Source organism: Megalops cyprinoides, chromosome 2 (assembly GCF_013368585.1).
Source record: "Megalops cyprinoides isolate fMegCyp1 chromosome 2, fMegCyp1.pri, whole genome shotgun sequence".
In the NCBI taxonomy this organism is placed as follows: domain Eukaryota; kingdom Metazoa; phylum Chordata; class Actinopteri; order Elopiformes; family Megalopidae; genus Megalops; species Megalops cyprinoides.
In genome coordinates, this window is record NC_050584.1 from 53657187 (window position 1) to 53681873 (window position 24687).

General features: G+C 40.3%; 1 protein-coding gene across 1 annotated transcript in view; it reads right to left on the bottom strand.

Annotated features, from left to right (window-relative positions):
• nos1apa (nitric oxide synthase 1 (neuronal) adaptor protein a) overlaps positions 1-24687 on the bottom strand; it is an 83480-nt gene that overhangs the window by 26552 nt on the left and 32241 nt on the right. Inside the window, exons 3-5 of the mRNA XM_036521208.1 lie at positions 18212-18304; positions 16045-16103; positions 631-739 (exon numbers count right to left, since the gene is read on the bottom strand). Coding sequence (XP_036377101.1) covers positions 631-739; positions 16045-16103; positions 18212-18304 — 261 coding nt within the window. The remainder of the gene's footprint in view (positions 1-630; positions 740-16044; positions 16104-18211; positions 18305-24687) is intronic.

Here is a 24687-nt window from a genome sequence, read left to right on the forward strand (position 1 = left end):
GGCTAGCTGACATTAAGTAGGGTTAGGTTTGGAGAGCATTTTGGTGAGAAAAGCAGGTTTCTCCTGGAAGTGGTACTGGTGTACCAGAGGGGAGGAAGTTTTCCCTCACCCAAGCAGAAAAAAACTAATACTGTGGGCAGTCATGGGAACACTGTACTTTAGGGAACGCCATCATTTGGATAAGAAGTTCTGTATCACTTATGACAAAAATTAGGATGTTCTCCAATGTTCTGGATGAGTGGTCTAGTGTGTGCTACACATTGGTGGTGGTGCTCTGAGACCCACAAAATGTAGCATACTCTATACATGCATTTACTGTTCTTGTTATTATTATTACAGCACAGTAACAATGTTTGTCTATCTCACACGCGTGACTTTCTTCATTTAGGGTGGAATTCAATCCTACGGCTTTGTGGTTTAACATTAACGTTGCATAATTCATTAAACAACATTTAAGCTTTTATTCTAAGCTGAAACTAATGAAAGTGCTGTGTAAGTGAGAAAAAAAATAGTAAATGTGTTTGCCATTCAAAGCTCAAGCTAATGATCAAAGAGGGGTGACTGTATTCCTTCCTTGACGTCATATTTAATTAAAGCTTTCAGTAGAATCTGACAGTACAGAGGGCTTACCTTCTTCTTTGATTTGAAGACATTACAGCGGAACACATTGCTTTGCCCATCTCGTGCTATATAACTGAAGATTTTCAGGTCCTGGGAGTCATGAGACACGTAGAAAATTCTGGAAATAAAAATAACGAAAAGTTTATTTTCTTATTTTGTCATTTGTTGATGGCATATTTTATATTAGAACCGTAGGAAATACTCTGATATCTCTTCAAGCTGGTGAGATATCAACATGCTGGTCACTGCAGATATTTCATTCATTGTGATTTGCTTGCATTCCATTGTAAATAATGGCATAAATGTCCAGAACCTTCCAGAATTCCAATTCATTATGGACAATTGTTGGAACTTGGCATTCCTGAGTCTGCACCTGCTCATCATCAGTGTACCCCGACTGAATGAATGAATGAATTAAATGCTGAGCTAACTTGACAGACATGTGCCTAAATCTTTAAATATGTGTGATGTTCATGTCACAATGCATTGTTGGAACTGCTTGATTTATACATATGTTGAGATAGGAAAAAGTCCTAGAGGCCCTTATTAGGCAGCCAAGTATCATGTGACATGCTAACTTTGCTTTTGTGCTGTGTTGCATTAATATAACAGAAACAGATAACGAATAAGGTACTGTTGTGGCCTAGCAACCATCTCTTGTTCCAGTGGCATGTTTATTTTTAGTACAGTTTGTCTTGACACTGCAATGCTGAAATTATACTCATCTATATAAAAAATGCTTATATCAATGCACTTTGTTGACATATGATGTCTTTGAAAAGTAAAGAAATATTTCTTTGCTGCTTACACAATGCACATTTGAGTTCACACTGAAGTCAGCACCGCTATGTAAATCACATCATGATGTGCTGCTTCTATCCTGTTAAAAGCAATTTCTATGACCATTACCGAACATTCTTTTTTCCATTTTTTTGTAGTGCCTGCTTGTGGGTGGTTTAGTTCGGAGACCCTATACAAGGGGCAAAGAGTCATTCAGTAACAGACAAACAGGGTCTTCCTGTGTGGGTGAATGACAGAGAACAGAGCATTTATCATGCAAAGCTCACAGACAGACACAAAGGCAGGGAAGAAAATGAGTTTGCCAATCAGGGTGCCTCATCTACTCTGTGAAGGTATGGAGAGCAATCATATTCGTCTGGAGATCAGATAGAGTGTCATCTGCTCTCTCCTTTAATCGAACTGATATCAACTCCTCTGTGAAAATTCTCTTTAATGTGGGAAAATAATGCTTTCCTCAAAGCCTTCCTGGCTGACAAATGGCTCAAGGTTATCAAAGAACTCACCCTGCTGAATATCCTCCAGTGCCGCCAAAAACAACAGCCAAAATACATCTATATCAGTGTGTGCCGCCAAAAGTTGAGAAAGGAAACAGACTATTTAGTGTAAAAGCACAACAAAAAAAAATAAATAAAACAAACACCAGACTATGCCGCGGCACAAATCCATCTGAAAATGGAAGTGACTGTGCATTTTTCTAAAGCACCGAAGCTTGACAAGCAAATTAAAACTTCAGAAGATCCCAATGGGTTTTGTGTCACAAGATGAAAAATTGTAGGAAAGCACACAGACCAAGGAGGAATCAAGGAGCTATGGGTTGTAGCAGCACAGGGAGGGAACTATAGTGTTCAAAGAATGGATAGGATGTGTATATATACATCCTTGATATTAATATTAATATTCTACATATATATATATATATATATATATATATATATATATATATATATATATATATATATATATATATATATATATATATATGGTGTGTATAAATATACTCAGAAAACAAATATAATTTTTAAAAGAATGTTTATATTTGAGAAAGCACAGCTGATTATGAGGAGGAGTTCTTCACAAAAGCCACTGTGACCAAGGGGCACAACCTTTCTTTCAAGTATATATATAAATGCAATTACACAAACAGCTACGCTTTTAAAAGAAGACTCTTTGCATTACTAGATTCTTAGTTTTCAAATTTTCCACATTTCATGGTTCAAAGGAAAATGTCTTACATGCAGCAGTACCTATTCAACCTTGTGTGGATGGAGTGACTTTGATGTCCAACTGTAGTTATAAACATCCAATTACTGCTAGTGCTTCTAAAATAGTGTCCCAGCCTTTGGCAATAGCCAGGTGTGAGGGACAGATGCTGTAAAAATCACAGGCATTTGGCCTGCTGCCCTTCTCATCCCTTGGTCACACATCTAAAACGCTAAAATTTGGCCGACCTTCCCTGACAAAGCACTGACACAGAGGGTGCCCTTCTCAATGCTATCTTCCTTTCCTTTTAAGTAAAAAAGAAAAAAAGACTAATGGCCTGTCACTAGATTAATTGTTGGCAGACTAAAGTTTTCCCAGAAACTCTTAATTTGAAGAAAGTCTGCAGCTGTACATACCCAGAAAATGTAAATCCACATACTCCTGAAAGCTCCATGTCCCCTTTTGGGACAAGCCCAAAGGCCGACAGGTGAGGCTGGGGGCTGTCTACAATACATGATACTTGTCCAAAGCCACATCAAGAGGAAACAAGATGCGGGGCTCCAGGAAGTGGTTTACAGAATGTGAAACAAACTCTCGGGGCAAAAGGTGTGCTCAGTTGTGAATGAGTGGTGTATACCTTCAGCGGAACGACACTCATATTTAATTCCTCCCTGTGCTGTTGACGTCTGCTCTGCTGAATCAGCGCTTTTCTGATGCAGTAAAGAGCAGCTGGAGGATGGCACAAGTTTAAGAGCTTCCTGTTACTTCATCAGCACAAAAAGCCATCCTCCTTTTTTGGGTGAATGAAAACTCTGATGTCACAAACCGTGCATGGATCAAAATACAAGGGTTTGGTCAGAACAAAAATGATGTGGGGATTTACTTAGACACCACTTGTAACACCAGTTTTACAAAAGGTGCAACTAGTCCTAAACATTTAGATCTGAAATGGTTTTGCAGAAACATGAATATATACATTGAAAAGTCCACAAAAAAACTTACTGAGCATCTTCTTGGAAGAAATATCAGTGAATAGGACCTTCAAATGATTCTTGGAGACATGATAGTGGCACCTTGTCTCCTTGTTATGATTTCAAGCCTGTCACTTGACTTTAGAGGGACCATACAATCAGATACACTGCCCAAGAATGAACGATTTTCCTTGGACACCAAGCTTTTTGTGTAATGTGGCCATTGTTTTCATTTCTTACTAATTTATGCCATGCAAAAAGGACCTCAGATGACAATTACAGTGATAAACGGCTCATTTTAAAAACATAAAGGTGTGAAAAATGTCAGTGAGCAGCAGCATGCTGTTATTGTTAGCATTTTGGTATGTCTGCAGTTTCACATTTACAAAGGGTCTAGTTACAGAGCTACTATCATTGCAAGTATTGTGACACATAAATAAAGAGGATTTTTTTCAACACTCACAATCCCAGCCTGCCATTCTGTATGACAAGAGCTGAACGGACCATTCAAATATCCATAAATAACAAAAACTCCCATTCAGGTTTCCTCCCATTTTCAAAATAAACTATTCAAACAAGAGTATAAATGCCATTTCCTTAATAACCAGCATCCTTTAAAGGTCTGGACATTTCAGCACCAACATCCTGTGACCCAGCCATGTTGTCATAACACAACAGTGGAAGCTGGAGTACAGTGATAATTGTGGTGGTAACTGCTTCAGAGCAGGGAAACCACAGACAAGTCCATCTGTTTTTGCAGAGAAGCCCAACACAGTGCTGAAAGGGAGAAGCACAGTGTACCTGGGAGAAATACACCACCATGGCAGTCCTCCATACTATACCAGCTTCCCCTCTCTCCTTTCCACACAATGTCAGAGATACACTGTTGGCAAAACAATACAAACAAAAAACCCTTCCAATTACTGTCACAGGCTGACAAAACAGTTGAAACCAGACAAGTTTCAACAATCCAGATGTAATCCGGACTCACCTGCACAATGTGGGAACGTTTCCATTTGCTTCGACTGCTTGAGCAATACATACACATTCTTCATGGGAGCATATTTAATGTACTTTTAAAGACAACAATAACAATGCAGTAACCTTTATTAGCACACTCTCCTCTCAGAGGAGGAAGCTGGCATTTTAAGCTTGGTAAACATTAGAAACACAGAGCTAATAATGTCTCCCAATTATGTCTTTGAGAAGAGTTTGACAGCAGAGGGAGAGATTACAGAGTTCCTACAACTATGATGCTCAGCCCAGAAAGCGGGGTATTTCCAGTTCACAGCATGTTTTCATTTCTATTTATTCCTCCAAAAATAAAAACTCCTATATATAGATTTGCAAATTTGGCACATGTCAAAAAATATGCAACTGTGCCATTCTATTCAATAGGAACAAAAAAGGAACACAATTTAACAGTCCAGAACTGGATTTACTAAATATTAATTGTGACTGTTTTCCTACCATCTCTCATGAACAATGGCTGCACAGTGTTCAGACAAAAACAGGCAGTAACTATATCATACCGTGAAGATAAATGTTTTGATTGTCACAGTCCAGGGACTGCCCTGCGTTCCTCTACAGAATCTGCAGGGTTTTCTCATTGACCCTGAGATGGGAGTCCCTCAGCTGACACCACCATTTTGGGCTTTTCATAAGCAGAGTGCAAGCAGGAGCATGAGAAATAAACAGCCGTGTACTGCGGCTCCTTTCACCACACTCCCTTTACCGCGAGGAGAATGAAGTGTTTGATTAAAAATTGCATCATCCCTGTAATTACCCCGTGAAATGTTAGGTCTAAACTGTAGTCTCCAGATTTCCCCACAAGGCAGTCTCTTTAATTGAATGTGTCTGTCTGATTGTGTGGGACTACAGTATGGGAAAGTGGGAGGGCCAGACTCTCCGATTTCAATGTTGTTAGTTTCTGAGGAGGCCTCTAATTAACTGTCGTCCACCCGCCTCTCCCCACTCCCTCCCAGATCTAATGAGACCTTGTTTTACCCTTTCTTTTTCTGCTCCTGCCTCAGAGGCATGTTTCCTCTCCCAGATTTGATGGGGTCAGAGGTCAGAAGAGAAGGTTATTACAGGGAATCCCTGAGTCATCGCACAGAATGTACAATCCCGCAAAACAAGCCCCAAATGAGGGAGTCCCCTGTCGGAGGGGCACTGCTGGAGTCAGAAGACAGAGGACATTGCCTCACATACAGACATGCAGAGACTGCAGCTTGGTTAAATTTGTCAGAGAGCCAGGCAAGACAGGAGATGAAAACATTTGGAGAATGATTTCATGACAGCTTCATGCAGGGAACAGTCTTTTTATAGCTGTTAAAAGAAGTTACAACAGTTTGCATTTTTTGCCACAGTGGACACAGGAGGCTATTCCTTCTATTGGATGTTCTCTTTTCAAACTCATGGCTCTTTTGATTGCAAGAGCAGCCCTCTCGTATATCATCCATTTGCTGTGCTATATGGTATTTTCCAGCTAAATGCCAGGCTGCCTTTGAAGTTGCTGTATTCAAACTGCACCTCTAGCTGAGCCAACACTTATCAGGTCAGACAGACCTGACCTGGGGGGAGGGGGGATGTTCAGACATATATGGGGAGTTACTGGAAGAAGTGAAAACAAACTTCTCTGTGCTGATGGCTGATGTTTTTCTAAGAGTGTTTCACGGCAACAGCAGCTGTTGGCGGACGCACACCCCCAACCCCAAACCTCCCTGCCGCCCCCACCTCTCCCAGCCCAAATGCAAAAATCCTCCCTCGGAGCGGCGTTGCAGTTCTGTTATCAGGAGCCCTTCAGAGCTCTCCTCTGGAAATCACACACAGACAGCAGAGTCTGAAACCCACAATTCATTAGCTATACCACACTGGAAGCGGAGTCTCCCATGGCTAATTTATAGATAGAGCTTGAGCTTTCTGTGAACGCTGGAACAGGGAAAATTTCTATTCAACAACCTGGGAGAGTAATAATAAAAAGACAAAAAATGGATGTTTTGTTTTTGGGTTACACTAGTATTAATACAAAATGCATGGATAAATTATCTACAGTAAACACAGAGAGAGCACACATGTTCAAACCGAAATGTGACATTTAAATACAGAATTTATTTATACATTTGTAATAGCAAGTGCATGAAACGTAACTATCAGACAGACTTTACAATTAAGCGTAAAGTGCATGCACAGCTTCAAGTAGCTTTAAGAACAGGCCTTGTATTTGAAGTGGATGTGCATGTTTTAAATGTTGCTCCTGCAGAGCTGCCTTATATAAGTACAGTGATGGGCATAGGGCTGGAACCATTCAAGGTCAAGAGCTTGTTTTTCATAACAACATATATATGCAGTTTTCAGGGTCGTCAGCATTCAAGTGATTTTGAATATTATGCATTTTGGACGCCTCGTGAAAAGCAGTTCTGTATAGTATACAGTGACAGATCACATAAATGAGCCAAACATGCCAGAAAAAAACTACGGCTTTAAACTGGCACGCTTCAACACACTTCCAGAGAAACAAGGGAGCAGAATTTCTTCAACATGTTGCAGAATAACAAAAATGCTGAAGAAGTACTTGGATGCTTGCTCTCATGGTATGTGACCTATTGTGCTTATGCATGTTATCTGCTATCTATTTCAAACAGGCATTGTGTCAGCGGTTTCCCTGTTGAGCTACGTGGGCCCACTCTGTTGATGAAAATGCCGGTAGAATGTGATCAGTGTTTTTAGAGAGGCGCCAAGGTCACGTCCACCAGCTTCTTTCAACAGAGCTCTACGGAAAAAGAGCCACAGTTGGGTGTGTTCAGAGAAAAAAATGAACTTCTGCTCAGTAGCCTTGCACTTCAGAGAATCTGACATAACTCCCCCCACAAAAGATTTTTTAAAAAAAACTACAATGAATTTGCAGCAAGACTAAGATTACTGATAAAATCATTGACCCCCACTGTATCCCTAGACTAGAATCCAGAGCTATTCTTGATTTTCAGCACCCATGTAATGATTGCCTTTATAAACTAAAATGTAATTAAAAAAAATATATATGGCTGAGATATATGCATTTGTCTTATTCTGTCACAGTTCACAACCAATGCCCACTACATTCAAAGCAGAAATGGAATTTGTATGAGCTTTACAAGTTTTCTTTTCATAAAACAACAACAAAAAAACATAACGGCTTATTACATTCAGTCTATCCCCTTGAAAATCAGCTATAAAGAGGACTAAAGAAACTTTTTTCCCTGTTCATATTAAACAGGATTCCATCCACAGCTTTAATAAGGAAGTGTTGTTATAGAGTTCTTGTGGCACTTAAGTGTGAAGAATTTCCTTGAAGACCATGCCAATCTTTCGTCTCGCCTCCCCCGACGGGCATAAAAAAGCTCCTCACTTCCTCCTTACACCAAGAGTAAATGGTCTGCATTTCCTGCAGCACTGTCTCTCATCCCTTGGGGTGGAGTTATATGCCACTGAGAAGCACTCCACACCTAACTTAACTATGTAAATTTCACAAATGTGAATCTAAGTACCATCCAGTGCTGATTCTTATTCAAGGTGGGCGATTTTCACTCACCGATTCTCATTCAAATGATGCTCTTAGCAGCGACACATTCAAAACAGAAATGATGCTATATCTGTGCTGCCAATGAGTCATGCCAACTGCTTAAGATTTCCCAGAAAGTGTTACAGAAATGCATCCGTTCTGAATGATGAACACATTTCTTCACAAGTATGCATCACTCCCTGCCAATCCCTTTTATGTATTGCTTTTTTATTTTGACACGCTACTTCTGACATCTCAGACTAATCCAGCAGTTGCAAGAAGTATAATTAACATCTGAGCTTCAAATTACTATGAGGGTAGGGGAAACCAAAAGTTAAGTATAATTTCTTTAATATGTGACACTCTATTTGGTGGAAGACATCTACTTTGTCATCCTCTGAAAAGATTAACAAAAACAAGAGATGTGAATATAGAACATGGCACCAGACACTGTCTAGTGGTGGCATACTTTTTTTGAGAGCCTTTCAGTTCTTAAGGGTATCTGTGTCCTGAATGTGACAGACAAAACTCCTGAAAGCACAATGTAGCAGTGTTTTCAGGCTGTGTCCTCAGGTCTGGTTTCTGATGGTGCTGCATATGTGGATGTGACACTTTCTCTCACACCTAAACCGGGAACGTTCTCATTTGCCGGTGAAGCAGCCTGTCGTTGAGCACCGCTGAGCTCCCTCTCCCTCAGGTCACAGACAGTGCGCCAGAGCCCAGAGGAATGCTGTGTGTTTAGCTACGGCATGACGGAGACTTTGGCAGCGAGCGGCGGGAATTAACCCCTGCCGACCTCCTCCGCTAATCTCCCTGTAATTACAGCGCTTACACACAGATCAAAGCAGTCACCTCCCTGTTATGGCATTTGCTCACTTTACAGACCCAGACATTAACGTTAACATTAACCCTGGGCCAAATGGCCACAGAGATGTCATGCTGACTTTGCATGTGGTTCATTCTGTCAGTCAGAGTACAACATGGTTAGTCTGGCTTCCATAACTAAAACTCACAGATACTGCTCTATTGCTGACAACGTTTTCTGTGTTTATCAACACAGAGCAGGGAGCATGCCCAGTTTGGACACTACAGCATATTTTTTTCCTGTTGACAAAGTGCTACAAATTAAGAGAAAATATGCACAATTGAATGATTTAAGAAGTTCAGTCACGCTGAACATAGTGGTACTCAAGGGAGCCTAAAGTGAAATACACACAGCAACAACAACAGCTGCACAGTAACGCATCCTGAAAATCATATTCTGTCACGCAACTGCAAATATGAACCCAACAATCATTCCTGCACAGCTCAAGATGAACTACTACTACCTGGTAGTAGTCAGATTAAAACTATGACTGATTACCTGGTGTGCTAATATAATTGGGTACACTGAGATTATGTGAAATAATAATGTTCAAAATTCTCATGCCTGCAGATTCTTTACTCGTGACTCACAACCTAATAGTACTAAATGAGCCAAAAAAAAAAAAAAGAAATAATATGGCGAGCACAAAGACCAAAATAATAACTGGAAAGTGGAATACACTGCTGAATAATGAATCATTCATTTCAGGTACCACTTACCTTTTCAGTAAGTCACCGAAACACGCAAAAAACCCAGGGAGCCCTAAGCATTTGAGTATATGCTGGATATGGCTGTGTTTTGTAAATAGCTGTTTCATTTAATAAGGGAATGCTCATAGTTTATTGTAGTGAATGTCAGCCTATTTGTAAAGTTTAAGTCCAGTAAACTTTTGCCCCTAAAAACCATTCTTAAATATCTGTTTAGACACACTGTGGTTACTCTACATTACTTATTATGCACGATTTCCTTCACTTCAAAGGTCTGATAACGTGGAAACTATACATTTCACACAGTGCTGGAGTTAGATTACCTACGAATGAACCTTTTTCATTTTTATAAATAAGTTATGCTACAGAGGTTGTAGAGAACCACAAAGTTTCTCTCAAGAATGGGAATTAATGGGAAATAATGCCATGGGACAAGGTTTAAGTAGTGGCAACAGTAGTTTACCACACTGGATGTGGCTTGGGACCTACAGTCATGACCGACAGTTCACACATCATCCAATGATGCCCATGCCTGAGAATGTGCTAAACATGACGGGGGGATACTCTCAAATGTTACTGATGTGTGAAAAATGAATTTTGAGGTCATTAAGGCGACACAACTCACCATATTTCACACACATCTAAACACTACTAATAATAATTGTGTGAAACCCGAGCCTGTTCAAGCAAAAGTTTCAAGGTTAAAGGTTAAGCAAAAATCATGTTTTGTGACCCAGCTGAATGGAGTTGGGTTTATAAATATGTGTATGCCTGCCCAAAACTGTTATATTAACAAGGCTGATCAAAGACATCAAGATTAAGAAGAATTGTACTTCATTAGAAAATTCTGTAATAAGAGATAAAAGTAAAAAATTCTATTATACTTAATTCTATTGAAAATGAAACAAATTAATTTCAAATTAAAACTTGTAATCATTCATCTACCAAATAAATCCACTACACACCATAACCCTCACACATGTAATTAACGTATCTTAATCAAGTCTGGTTGTTTGTGTTTGGAATCATGAATAATAAATAGGGCACTGTAACAATAACCTATCAAGACATGAAAGATAAAAATATATAGAGAAACATATAGAGTTACAGGGAAATTATATAAAGAAAGACGTATGTACGATGTATGTGTGTGTGTGTGTGTGTGTGTGTGTGTGTGTGTGTGTGTGTGTGTGTGTGTGTGTGTGTGTGGTTTGGGGGGTGTATACGTGGGTATTTCTTTAAGGCATGGGAGACCCAAAGTCAAGCCCTTTGGGTGGCAGTGTGGCACAGCAGTCTGCCAGTGCCAGTTGGGATTGAGGGTGGAACACTCTGTATTCTATCTGGGCACACAGATACTAAGGTACTTAACTGTTTCAGTAAATATCCAGCTCCATGGATAACAAAAGGGAATAACGTGTAAAAATCTGCTTTATAGGTCACCCTGGACAAAGCCGTCAGCTATGTAAATAAATGACGAAATGCAGCCCCCCTCCCCCCAACCCTTGTTCCCCTGATCCTTGATAAAATTTAATAACTTCAATTTCAGAGGCTCAAAGAGAAGGGTTGGAGCTAATAAAGATGGTATTATCAACAGATATGATGACATTTGAATCAGGCTTTCGCATTTTTTTCTGTGCAGCCTTAAGTAAACACAGCATAGGAAGAAGCAGCATTGCAGACTACGTAGGTGGTCTCAATTTAGCACCTGTTTCATAGAGACTGGCATGAGTCACCTCAGAGGGGAAAAAATGCAGAGCAAAAAATACTATTTATTGGAGGGCAGCAGAGGAGACAAAAGCTGTTCGTATTACTTTTATAGATTAAGACAAACAATAGTGCATGTAATTGAGGCATTGCAAATGCCAAGAAAAACAATGGCATGGCTCCATTCTCTTCCAGAACAGCAGCCTGAAAATTGGTTCAACAATGTTATAAAATTTGTTGTTTTAAAATAACAACATGCTTCCTTTCTGGCTTTTAAAAAAAGTCACTGCATTTACAATATTTGACGTTTTGTCTGTGTCTTGAAAAAGACCACAGAGAAATCTACCAACTATTGCAAGCAAATACAGACCTGAAAGTCAAAACAGTGAGATACATGGGAGGTGCTCCAGAGCTTGAGAGGACATTCTACCTCAGAAATATGAGCCAAACGCATGAATCAACTCCCAAAGCTCCTGATAGGATTGGAGCTGCTTCAGTATTTTAGCCTCATAATCTCAAACCAGGAGAAGAGACAGTTTATGCCTCTGCTGAGCACCAGCACTTTCTGGGGTTGTGCACTCTGGTGTTATTCCAGGAAGGGAAGTGGTCAGGGGAACAGGTGAAAACGCATAATCAAATCTGACTGCACTGAGATGGGAATTCATGATTCAAAAAGTTGAAGCTGGGTGCAGCTCAGGAGCCCCAGGAAGATCGTCTGGGGAATACAGAAACGCTGAGGCGATAATGCAGCAAATGAAACAGAACGAAACTGCCACCTGCCAGGCCAGGATCCACACATACAATGACGTCATGTCACTCAATCCCTGCATTCTGAAGGCAGAGACACTGACTGATCAAAATCAAATCCGCAACGTTCACAGTCATGGCTCACGGGAGATCTATTTTATATGCTCAGCAGGTATTTTTCTGAGTAAACAACCACAAAGATTATTGTGACATGGAATATATTTGAACTGCCGTGCAATTATCTACAAACACCAATGATCAGAGCTTCGGGGTGCAAAAGCAGACACCTGTAATTTATTACCTTGGGACTGCAATCTTTAACAAGCAGTAGCATACAGTACAACATTACTCTTAATTCGTAAAATGGAAGGTTTGCGGAGCATTCCCTAGCATGAAGCTCATGAGGAAACCAGTATGAGGTCTTCAAGCTTGCCATTCAAGTGTTTGTCATATCTTAACAACCAGTACTTGTAAAACAAGTCTTCATTAGACTGGCATTACATGATAATTCCATACAATTTCTAAATAAAAGATGTCATGCCCTCCAATTTTAGTGTGCTGATCAAAACTAATGTTTTCAAACATATGATATTTATGATACTTATATATGATATATAAGTATTATCAGCAATTTGACTTCACAAGAAATCATCAAGAAGTGACATTCTAAGATTTAATCAATTTAATGATCAAAGGCAATGTAACTAAGATATAGTTGACAATAAGATTTTCTGCAAGAATAAACCATTGCACAAGGTCATCTTTTCATATTTTCATTGGGTGGAATGCTGCACACTGAATGTAAGAAACTGAGTATTCGGGGTGAGAACAGTGCTGGTGCCAGAGCCACAGTTCCAATTTCAACATTAGTGCAGCTTAGCTGGGCAAGGAAACACCAAACTGAAACATTTTATCTTTAAACACAGCCTTTTAAAGGTCAGTGATACACAGGGACATCTCTGAACAAACAAGAATGGTTTCTTGTACTGTTCTTGTAGTGTAAAATATAACTTGGTTTTGATAATGCAGCTCATATTTTCTAATATTACTATTTTAGATGCCTTCACACTGTACGTGGAGTTTGACTGTCCGTATGAATGAATTATATGTAACTGTACAACTTATTGTGAACAACTGAAGTCACAATAACATCTACAAACGTCTATGTTTATTTACATTATAAACACAACTGGACTGGCATATTAAATTTACATTTACATTTTCTCATATAATGGACACTCTTATCCAGAGCGACGTACACAAAAGCAAGCAGGAAGTGCAACACGGACACAACTGCAATGCATAAAGGACACAAATGCAGTTCAGTCTACAAACAGACGAAAGCCAGTGACTCCATTGACCTGACCATTATGGGAAGATTGTTCCATTATATTGGGGCCAAAACAGACAGGATGCTACCAGGATGTGTGGCTATGAAGAGGAGGGAAAGCAAGTTGTTCTGAAGTTGCGGTGTGTAGGGTCTAAAAGTGGACTGAAAATAAGGAGGGAGCCATAGGATAACACTAGCATTTTTAAACTGATTCAAGCCAATCCTGGGAGCCAGTGGAGGGAGATCGAGAGCCGTGAGACGTGAGAGAATTCGGGGAGGATGAAGATCCGCCGAGCAGCAGAATTCTGGATGAGCTGCAAGGGTCTGATTGCACCTGCAGAGATGCCGCTACAGAGGGGGCCGGAGTAATTTAGGCTGTCAAGGACCACGGTCTGGACCAGGAGATGGGCTGAGTAGTTGGTGATAAAGGGGAGATTCTTCTGATATTGTATAGGAAGAGTCTGCACGACCTTGATGACCAGCAAATTCTAGTATGGTGAATTCATAATGTGCTAATTCATAATGTGCCAAACATAATCATGAGATGTAAATGTTGGGATCTTTGTTGATGTTCATTAATTTTACACAAATCACTGTTTTACACCAACAGTGTCATATGTTATCCATTTAAAGCACAAACGGTTTCTGAATAAACTACAATTACTTGCATACATTTATGCAACAACATCCAATGAACATCCAATGAACATGGAGGAATAATTTGTAGCTTGATTAAGAATGCACAAAAGACATTCAGTCTTCACTCCTATCACACAATCCCAAGCATACAAGTTTAAGACACATTGAGCAAATCATGCCCATCATTGGCACTTCTCAGCAAAATTCTTCCATTCTTCCAAAATTCTTCCAAGATTCTTTCATTATCAGCTCACTTGATGTTGCCAAGACTTTGCATTGTGAAAGTCTACCTTCAGTCCCTTTTGATTGTCGGCCTGTATCATTGTTCATCTACGAGGCATCTGTCAGCATTATTATTATTCAGATTATCTTTTAGGATGCAATGTCATTCAATATGATTTCAAAAAGCCCTTCTAATATGAGTCCAGACATATGCTTCCCCTATCCTTTGTTACCTGCCAGGAAAGATATGTATGTAACAAGAGGATGGGCCTTTTGTTGCCAACTAAAAGGGTCTCAGATTCCGTCCAGCCACTTCATTGAGAACTTTGACAAGTGATTACATCCAAAGCCAAAACCAGATTTGACTGGTGCGTGGTAGACTCGCCCTCTACCACCCATTTCACTGAGTACTACTGCCTTCTTTAACACTGCTAGATACTATCCCTTACACACTGTGGTCTTAGGAGTAAATACAGGGCCATATTCGCCACCTCAATAAGATTTCTCAATAATGCAAGCGTCAAAGCTTTGGTTTTCATGTGTGCACCTGGCTGTTTCTGAGCCTCTGCGTATAGTGATTAATGTCTTAGTCATACCAGAGCATTTGTCTCATATTTCATCAAATCTGATTGAGCCTCAAAATCCACCAGCGGCTGGCTGGAGGCACAGGTAGATATGAAACCGCTGCCTGGCAACCGAAGCCCTGTTAGTCCTCTGGCCCTTCTCCTGCCCTCTGCATTCGAGCAGCCACATCAAGCTGCTGGAAAGGTCATCCCCGCCTCTAATCCTGAAATCTGTATCCAAACCCTAGCTTCTCATCACCTGATCTCGTAGGCACACCACGGCTCTGCCAACAGTTTATTGAGCACAACAAAGGGGTCTGACAAGGTTAAGTTCACCCTGGGGGTGGGTAGTGGTGGTGGTGGAATTATTATTCAGTGCTCCGCACTGTGATCAGTAGCATGATTTCATTTTGAAATACAGGAATGTAATCAGTGAATTCAGTATTAGCAGCCACAAAAATATCATCAACCGCTAAATCTGAAGGATTGTTGTCCTTCTCTCTGGTCAGCCTGTAAAGGGACGTGTAGTACTTCATTACCGCAGCACATTTCTACATTTTCCCTACCCATTTAACAACCCAAGAGGGATTTAAATGTATTTGGTCATATGTAAAATTAAAATAACATTCACACCTTGTCTGAAGGTGGTGTAACCTATGCAAGGATGATCCAGGAAGCTGGTCGTTCAGGAGGTGAAATCGGACTTACTGATGTGCTCATGTAGCAGCTGCCCATGGCAACCTTGACAGCTCTACCTTCCATGGGGATACAATTGCCTCTGCAAACTCTCTATTCATTACTCAATACACATATCTGCTATCATTAAATTTAAAGAGTACTTTTGATTCTGGTACTTTTGAGTCAGCAATGTGGGGTCATGGGTAAGATGAGTCTATGAATGGAAAGATGCAGGGTTGAAAATGCTCTTGTCCTCTGAGCAATTCACCTGCATTACCTCAATAAAATATTCAACTGTACATAGTGGCTAATGTAAAAATGCTACCCATGCAGGTTGACAGATAAAATTTAATAACATCCCCAACTATTATGCGATACTACAGTACGTTTACAAAACTACTTTCATGATATGATCGGTCAAGTCCAAGGGGAGCTCCTTCAAACTGCTGCTCTTACCTGTAAATAGGATCTTGCATCACCATCATTTTGCTCTCATCCCATGTCCACTCCTTTTTCTGTGGAGACAATCAATGATAAAACTTGTATACCTTAATAAATAGCCACAACCATCATGAAAGCAGACAATGTTGTGAATAAAAAAGATCTGATGACTACTTTTCTATACATTTACTGCCAAGTGAACAACATTGACATGTTCCTTCTTGAGGGACAAATTAAGCCGCATACTGCTTTTCTGCCCATTAAAACTTCAGTAGATTGTCATGATTCTGTTCACCTACCCTCATTAAAATACAAAAGCACCGAAATCAACCCATGCTGTATGTTCTAAGTAGCATCTCTCATCCATATTAAAGTACTGATTTTTTTTTCCACGTCTCAAAAGTTGGACCGAGAGGAACATCACCATCTGAGAGATGGTGTTAAAATGTTTTGCTCATAAGATCAATAGGACTGTGTCAGCTTGTTTAAAAGGTGTTAAACAAACTATGGTAGGGTCACCCTCAATGCAACACCTAAGATGACAGGCTGTCACCAGCTAGCCAAGCTTGGGTAAGGGCCTGCTCTGTCTCTCTCTGGTACTGCCCTCTGTACCTGATTCAACTTCATTTCATTCCAGTAGGTCAGTAGATATTGATCCCCAGCCTGAATTAAATACCTGCGTAAATTATAAACTGGCAAAGATGACTTATGACTCTCTGGGCGCTACCCTGCATCCTGGCCACTGACACAATTTAAATGTCAACGGAAGAGCACTTACAGTGTTTGTACTATTCATTTTGACTCCTTTTGGCTACATTTTTACAAACATGGATACTTTGAAATGTTAATGCAAAGCCATTTGTTTCGCTGACATTTCATTGCTGGAGTGTAAAGCAAGTCGGCAGCACAAACAAAGCAAATAAAGTCTGTTCATTGTAAAATACTTTAATTCACCCATGCTGATATTGTTAAGTTTCCCAGGCGAGAGGACAGCAAATGTCTTTTATGGACAAAAGGCAACTTCCTCTTCCCATTATACTTTATCAACCTCTACGGAATAACTTCTATACAGCCAAACTGGCCCCATCTGCATGAAGCCTACAAGCAGGTCCTAATGAAATGCAGTGCCCCGAAGATTAAAGACTGCATTTAAATCAATTCAGCAGACCCTGGAATTAATCTGAATAAAGAATAAGAAAGTGTTCCCTTAACAACTTTGGATTCTCATACTCCTATGTATTCTGAATTCCCATTCCTTATGCAGCGTCTTCCACTGCAGTTGTTCAATATTTTCAGCCCCAGTTAATTACAGCCACCTTCTATTGGTAGAGTCCTTGTGTGGTGCTTATCTTCCTCTTTGATGAGTAAAAGGGGAAAAATCCATTAGTGCTACATACCAGACTGGAGACAACAGAAGACCAGAGACCACATGACATCATTACAAAAGGAGGAGAGATGTCTTCAGTGCCTGACTTCTGGATCTTTGCGCTGATTTGCCTTTTTGTAATTACTGTGATTTTAATTTTGCTTAAGAGCGGCATTTTAGCAGACCAGGCTATATTAAACCAAACAAAGAGGGTTACATAAGGTCTGCCTGCCTTATTCAGTCAATTCAAGAGGGTAACTATTTTAAACGGACATAAATCCAGTCACTTCCGACCATGGATATGTTTTACGTCAGCTGGATGAACTTGTTTGTTTCTTTGCCAAATTAACATGACTGAACTTAAAAGTATCATTTTGAACACTATCTTTTTAGTTTCTAGATTTTGGGAACAAAAAGGAAATGCATTATTAGAAGTGCATCATTTTAAAATGGGAATTTTAGCTGCTCCTATGGTTAACTGGTGTGACTAGGGCACATCATAAAAGAATTGAGCTATTTAATGTCTGATATGCAAAAAAAACAAGCATGGAATAAAGGGCCGAGAAAATGCTGACATCTGCAAGACCCCCTGCGTCTCTTAATTTGAGCTGATGGCCTCCCACGCTTGGCAAACAAAGACAGACCGTCTCCCCCGATCTCTCTCAGTCTGGGACAGCCTCCCCAGGGCCTAGCATGCGTTAATCAGCCTGGCGGTGCTATCCCCAACTCTCTGGCGGATAACGCGCCTGACCACACATGACCTCATCCGCCAGCAGTGCTCAGGTTATAAACAAATGACATGTAAATAAGGCTCACCTTTTTCTTCTTCCTCAGAACCACCTTGACCCCGTCCACTGACACAATAATGTTCACTTTTTTCTTCTTGATGTTCTTCACTTTGAATTCATACTGGAAAAGAAAAAATCATTTCATCAGTAAATGGTTTTAAAGAAACCAATCACCAAGTACACTGGGTTTTTTTTTAATGGAAATGAGGCATTGATTCAATCTAACCAATTTGCTGTTAACACAGAGACAAATTTGTGCAAGTGTTTCATTTTTAATTTTTTACAAAAGCAAACGAGACTGCCATCACCAATGGCTACCAAAATGTAATGCAAGAAATATGAAAATATGGAAATGTGGAAGAAAGTATGACTTTACAAATTTGTGAGTCAAAGTTACAGACAAACAGCACTGTTAGACTGTGCAGAGGCCAGTGGGATAAGTACAAAAAGAGCCTCCATGCCAGTCATCAATATGGCTCATTTCGGTCAGAATTAGACTGTTCTGAGAGTAATTGCCGGGATGCCTCAAAGGGGAGATTGACATGAAAAAGCGTATCAGAGGGGCTGCTGCTGTGAAATGACTGCCAGCCACAGGCAGCTGGGAGGCAAAACCAAAGCACAAGTAAACAAGAATCCACTGGGGACGCTGTGTGCTCCAGCAAGAAATGTCTCCAACAACAAAGTGACCTGCTCCCCAGCCCAGCGCTGGAGAGACTTAGCGGGATTTGCTAGCCCCCTTTCCTTTCATCCATTCATTTGATTAACACTGCCCCCACCCCGACTCCCCCCAAGCGCAGGATCAATCATGGTCAAATACACCAAAGCTTCTACAGTTTCACACTTTAAATGCATCACAGGCAAGCTGGGTACAAAAAAAAAACACATACCCACCATCTGCATAAAGCAATCTGTCATCTAGAGTAACCAACAAATCTCTTAGAAATATGGTATACCAAGATGTGATGCAAATCATGACACACTGTGAGACTGAAGATATCTGACTTCGAGCACTCCTTCATAGCTGGGTAGGTACCCACTTGCATGAAAAGTACAAACCAGGAACTAATAATGTGAATTTTATTCATACTGTGTTAAAGAGGTCATGTTACATCTCTAACTTTAAAAGGTAAGGTGTACAGTCTGGGGTTCATCACAGCAGTTTGGCATCCCTTTTTGATATACTCTGAAAATGAATTCCTTGCAGAGAATCAAGACTGGCTGTTCCTCAGCCACACCCTCCTTGTCCTTCCTCTCCCCTTCTCTGGCTTTCTCTTTCTCCTCTACTCATTATTTTCTAATGTTAATTTTACTCTTTTCTTCTTTTTCCCTATTCATCCATTGACTATATTCTGATTTTTTATTTTGAATCTATTATTATTGTCTTACTGTGTGTTATTCTTATTGGTGTTTGTCACTGTATGTCCACATATATATGAAGTCAGAAAAATGCTCAATGGCATGTGAATTAGTTGAGTGACAATTTTAAATGGCCCAGTGATAAGAAACTTGTTTATTAGTTTATCAGGAACCTTTTTGAACTTGATGGTTAACCTTTTATCTTGAGGATTAATAGACCTCTGGGGAACATTTGTACACAATTTCATAAACAGAGAGTTTAAAAAATTATGCACTATTCACCAACTAAACCAACCACACTCCTATGTGACCCTCACCATTTGTAACATTAAAATCAAGGCAGTTCTAGTGACAAATGAGGGAAAGATTTACGTAAAGTTTCAAAAAAAAGTAATCCCTGGCCACGTTGGTGGCAGAAAATCACTTTTATGACCAAAGGATGAACAACCCATTTCATTTCTTTGTGTGTTATTACATGGCTGCCATAACACAGTGTAGTTCCTAAAGCACATTTGTTTGTGAGGCCAAACACTATACTGAACCAGATGAGAAACTTCAAGATGACAATGTTTGGTACATGCTCTTCCCTTCCTCACTCTCTGTGATAATGATTTCCTGTTTTTCTTGGTTCCTGCTGGGCTTTTGTGGTTATCTGCACTCTGCTTCAATGCAGCAAGAATCAAGACCCACTGAGATGGACAGAGCTCTCAGGCAATCGAGCTACTGCCTTCTCTGCAAACAGCTGCCTTCAGAACTGACTGGGGACCTTTAAAACAATTTTCCCAAGAATTAGTCTGCACAGGACAAAAAACTGTTCTTAATACACTCCTCAGACAGGGATATTTAATGAACAGAGATAGGAGACAGAGAAACCTTAGCTGGGTAACTATAATTAGCCATTGTCCTGAGGGCTTAATGAAGTGCCTTATCACTCTGCCAGCACAAAATGAGAATGCAGTTACTTAGGAGGTATTCTAATTTCTGGGCCCTTTGTAAAAACCTGTAAACATCCAAGTTTTCCATGGCATGCAGAGTGAAGGAATGCGTCAAACTGAGGCAAATTACCTCTCATTTCAGGCACAGAGCCCACTGAGCTAACGGGCACTGCTCAAGTCTCTGCAAAGAGAAACACTGGACTCCAACAAGAGAAAATTAAAGTGAACAATACTTCCTAGTCTCATGCAGAGCTCAATTTTCAAGGACAAAAATAAGATGCTGACCAACACCTGTTGCCACGAGACAAGAAGTGAGAGGTAGAATGGTTATTTTCAGGGTCATTTCTTGTAAAGAATATGCAGTGAAATGCACAGAGACAAATGATTTTTGAGACTGATGACCTGAAGGCAGAGGAAGTTAGGATTCATGAGTATGTCCGATTTCCTTTCTCCTGTTACCTGGTGGTGTAATTTCCCTTTTCCCCCACCTCTTTCCATGCGCCTGGAGCGGAGGCAGATTACATTTTTCATGGCTCCATTTTCAGAGGCCCCCTCATCTCTTTAAGTAACTGTCAGTGACAGGAAAGGGAAAATCTGTACGTGGTTAAAGCCTAAGACTCCTGAGGTGTTTTCATCCGATGACTTCACTCTTTCAGGACACCCGCCTATCGGATGTGACACTTGAGCTCAAAATATGGAACGTGCCCTGTCACATTCTTTTCTCAAGAGCTGTGTGCCCGCCTCAGCATTTGGGGGATTAGGACAATGCAAGGTCTGCTAGGTGTGTTTGGGGAATCTGGATCAGAGCTGACTAGCCCTGTGGACAGCACGTGCAGAAGTTGGTCAGAAAGGAAAGCCAATGTGATACAAACGTAAGCATTGGCTTCCTCTCTGATTCAGATTCCAGGACTGAGAAACAATGACCGTGGATTCTCAGAGGCAAGTCTGCATGCATGCAAACACACACGCATGCACAGACAGACAGACAGACAGACAGACAGACAGTGGTTAACCGCTTAAGGGATGGCTGCCATATTCTGTTTGCTAGTATTGTCTATAGTGGTTTAATTAGCACACAACAGCTGCTTTAAACCAATTATACACAACACTACTAAATGATAGAACAAAGAAGATCTAGGATGTTGAAAACAATAAAAATTCTCTGCATACTTTAATGAGCCTTATTTGGTAAAACTGATGAACTACCATCATCCAATGTGTCCTAAATTTTTGAATGTCATTCATTTACGCGCAGTGATAATTGTAAATCAGAGAACAAATAAAATTGGCTGCGATTTTTTTAATGTAGCATTCTTCTTTTTAACATAACATACTTTTAAATAAAGCATAAGACTTGTTTTCAGGCAAATATGAGTCACAACCATGCTTTATGTTAGGCAACAACCCTGCATACCAATATAAAACCAATATCTCAATCAAGATGCCATTATGATACAAAACAATATAAAATTTTACACTGTCATACAGAACCACATTTTAATCATATGATGTAAGAAAGTCTTCAAATAGCTAAAAATGTGACGTTTAACTGACACCATGGCTGGGTTTAAAATAAAGGCCCTTGAAAAAGTAATCAAATACATACTGGCTCTGTCACACTGCAGAGCGGTACCAGTCAGCCCTGAGGTAAAACACACACAACCTGCCTTCAAAATGACCAGGTCTAAAAAATCAAATCTACTCTGTCCAACGGCCATAATTACAGAGCTCGGCCAAATTGATACAAGGCTCAGATAATTGAATCCTAACAAGTTAAATTAAGGCCACATTACTGACCTGTGCTGTCAGGAAGGCTAATCAATCACATTGCTGCATTCTCTATAACAGTGGGAGGCAGAGAGAGAACTGTGCTTGATCCAGTGAGAAAGGAAGCCATGTCACTGGGATTTCTAAGGCTCTGTCAGCTGCCATTGGAGAGATGAACAGTGGTATACACATTCATATTCCATTCCCGGGAATAGGCCCTGCCTTGGAACATAACAAACGGCCGCCGGTAGATGCTTTGTACTTTGGCAGTTCCTGCTTCCCCTGGAGAAGGAGACAGGTGGTATGGCCATAGAGCTATGTTACACTTGTAATATCTCGCTACAATCCTCATTACTCCACTGCTACCAGGAGGACTTCTCTGAGATCTGTGTGTGTGTCCCAGTGAGTAGGGCCGTCGCGACAACCGCAATATTGCAATACCGCGGTACTGACAAGCCAACTGCAGGGGATGCACACAAGCACACGAGAAACTATTTCGGTTGAGCAAAAAAAAAAATAATAATAAAATAGTTTCTCGTGCACACAATAATTTTTTTTCTCATGTCCCCTAATTTTTTTGCTCATGTCCCATTAGGGGCTCCGTAGATTTGCACTTAAAAGATTTAGCCTAAACAATTTGCTTTATTTATAGGCTAGGCTTAATCCTTTTTTTCCATAAAGGTGAAAAGCCCTGTAGCCTACTTTGCGTTCTTATTGCGCCTCATTGCCCTTCTGTGTTCTGCATTTAACAGTAAACAAGTACCGTAAAGCTTCCAATAACAGCCCAGTCTCCAATAAACGCAGGCTTCTTATAATCGCCGGTAGGCACGACCCTTTCACTGAAATAAACGCCTGCCTCAAATAAACGCAGGGGAAAATATATATATATATATATTTATTTTTTGTGACAATAAAAAGAGAGAGCAGTGGGTTAAAATGCTTACAGTAGTCCTATTTATTTTTTGTGGCTAAAAAACGAAATAACAAACAAATAATTTTTTACATTAGACTAAATGAGGTTGTTTTAGTGAATTCAATTTGCCTTATGTGTGTTCATCTGTTCACGAATTAGATTAGACATAAACAAACAAACAAGCTCTGTTTCGGATCATGGGAGCCTAAATTCACAGTGATACTGCTATTCTTACAGACTGTGCTGGTGGGTAAGGTGGTAATACCGCATATCGCGGTGTTGCGCCACCCTAAATCACCACAGGGGAAATTCTGCATTCACCGCAACAGCCCTACCAGTGAGCAAGAAACCTCCTGTTGCAGGGCCTCGATTTAAATCACTTCAAGTAAGTGCATACAGACTTTCGCTCTCTGCTGACTGGGTTCTCTGCTCTCATAGCCGTTTGAGTTCAGGGGCCATCTAAAAATGACCATGCAGAATAAAAAGGTGGACTGTGTTTGCTGTCATGGATTTCATACCATCATAATTATGTTGAATCCTGTAATACCACTGTAACTGTGCCAATCACTTTTTTTCTATTTAATTATCAAATGGGTTTTATTTCTTAACTTTCTGGACATATTTATAAGAAAACCAGGGATGTTCTCTGCTTCAGATCACCCTCCCTGACCTGCACATAATAATCTTATAACACACACTCTGCCAGAATCAATCACAAAATGGGATGGATTCAGCTGACATCCGCTCCTTATTAATATGCAACGCTTAGTGAGGAGTGCTGCAAAAACAGCAGAGTGCCCCCATTTTTCAGCATGCAGAGACTCCACTGAGGAATGTGACAATCCATTTCGGCACAGACAGTATCTGCTTTAAGAGTAAAATCTCAGTAGCGATATTGCTAATTTGACTGCAAGAGGTGCCCCTAATTTAGACCCACTTCAGTATGCTGGAATGCATTCTCAGTCCTTGCTGCAGCGCAGATGTATTACACATCTTCACACCTGGTCTCTGAGCCAGAAAAGTAGGGAAATGTAGAATAAACAAGTATTCATTTCATTCTAAATTGTAGCTTTGAGTGGTTGTAAGACATTCAAAATGAATACAGTGGAGACAGACTTGATAAGGGTGATGTCTGAATACCAATCGAATAAAAAGACGCATTTCATGTTTACAGCTGATGTATGCTCTGTCAAAGGCTAGTTTGCCTCTGTGATAGATGTAGTTTGCCAGCTGCAAGATCCTGCAGGATAATATTATTCTCCTGCAGAAATTTCATTGCTGCTCTAGCCAATATTTGACTTTAATATTATGTCAAGTTACACAGCATCAGTGTTTAAAGTTATGTGACTCCATGTTAAGCAGGGACATGCTTGCTGCCTTGTTACCCTGAATCTTGCTTAGAGGTGAAGACTGAACTGACTTTGATTTGAGGGATAAAAGTGAAGTGATCAATTGACAGCTAACTGCTCAGGATGAGACAGTAAATGAGGAAACAAGAAACCTCCTGTTTGTGCATTTCCCTGTCTGTACCCC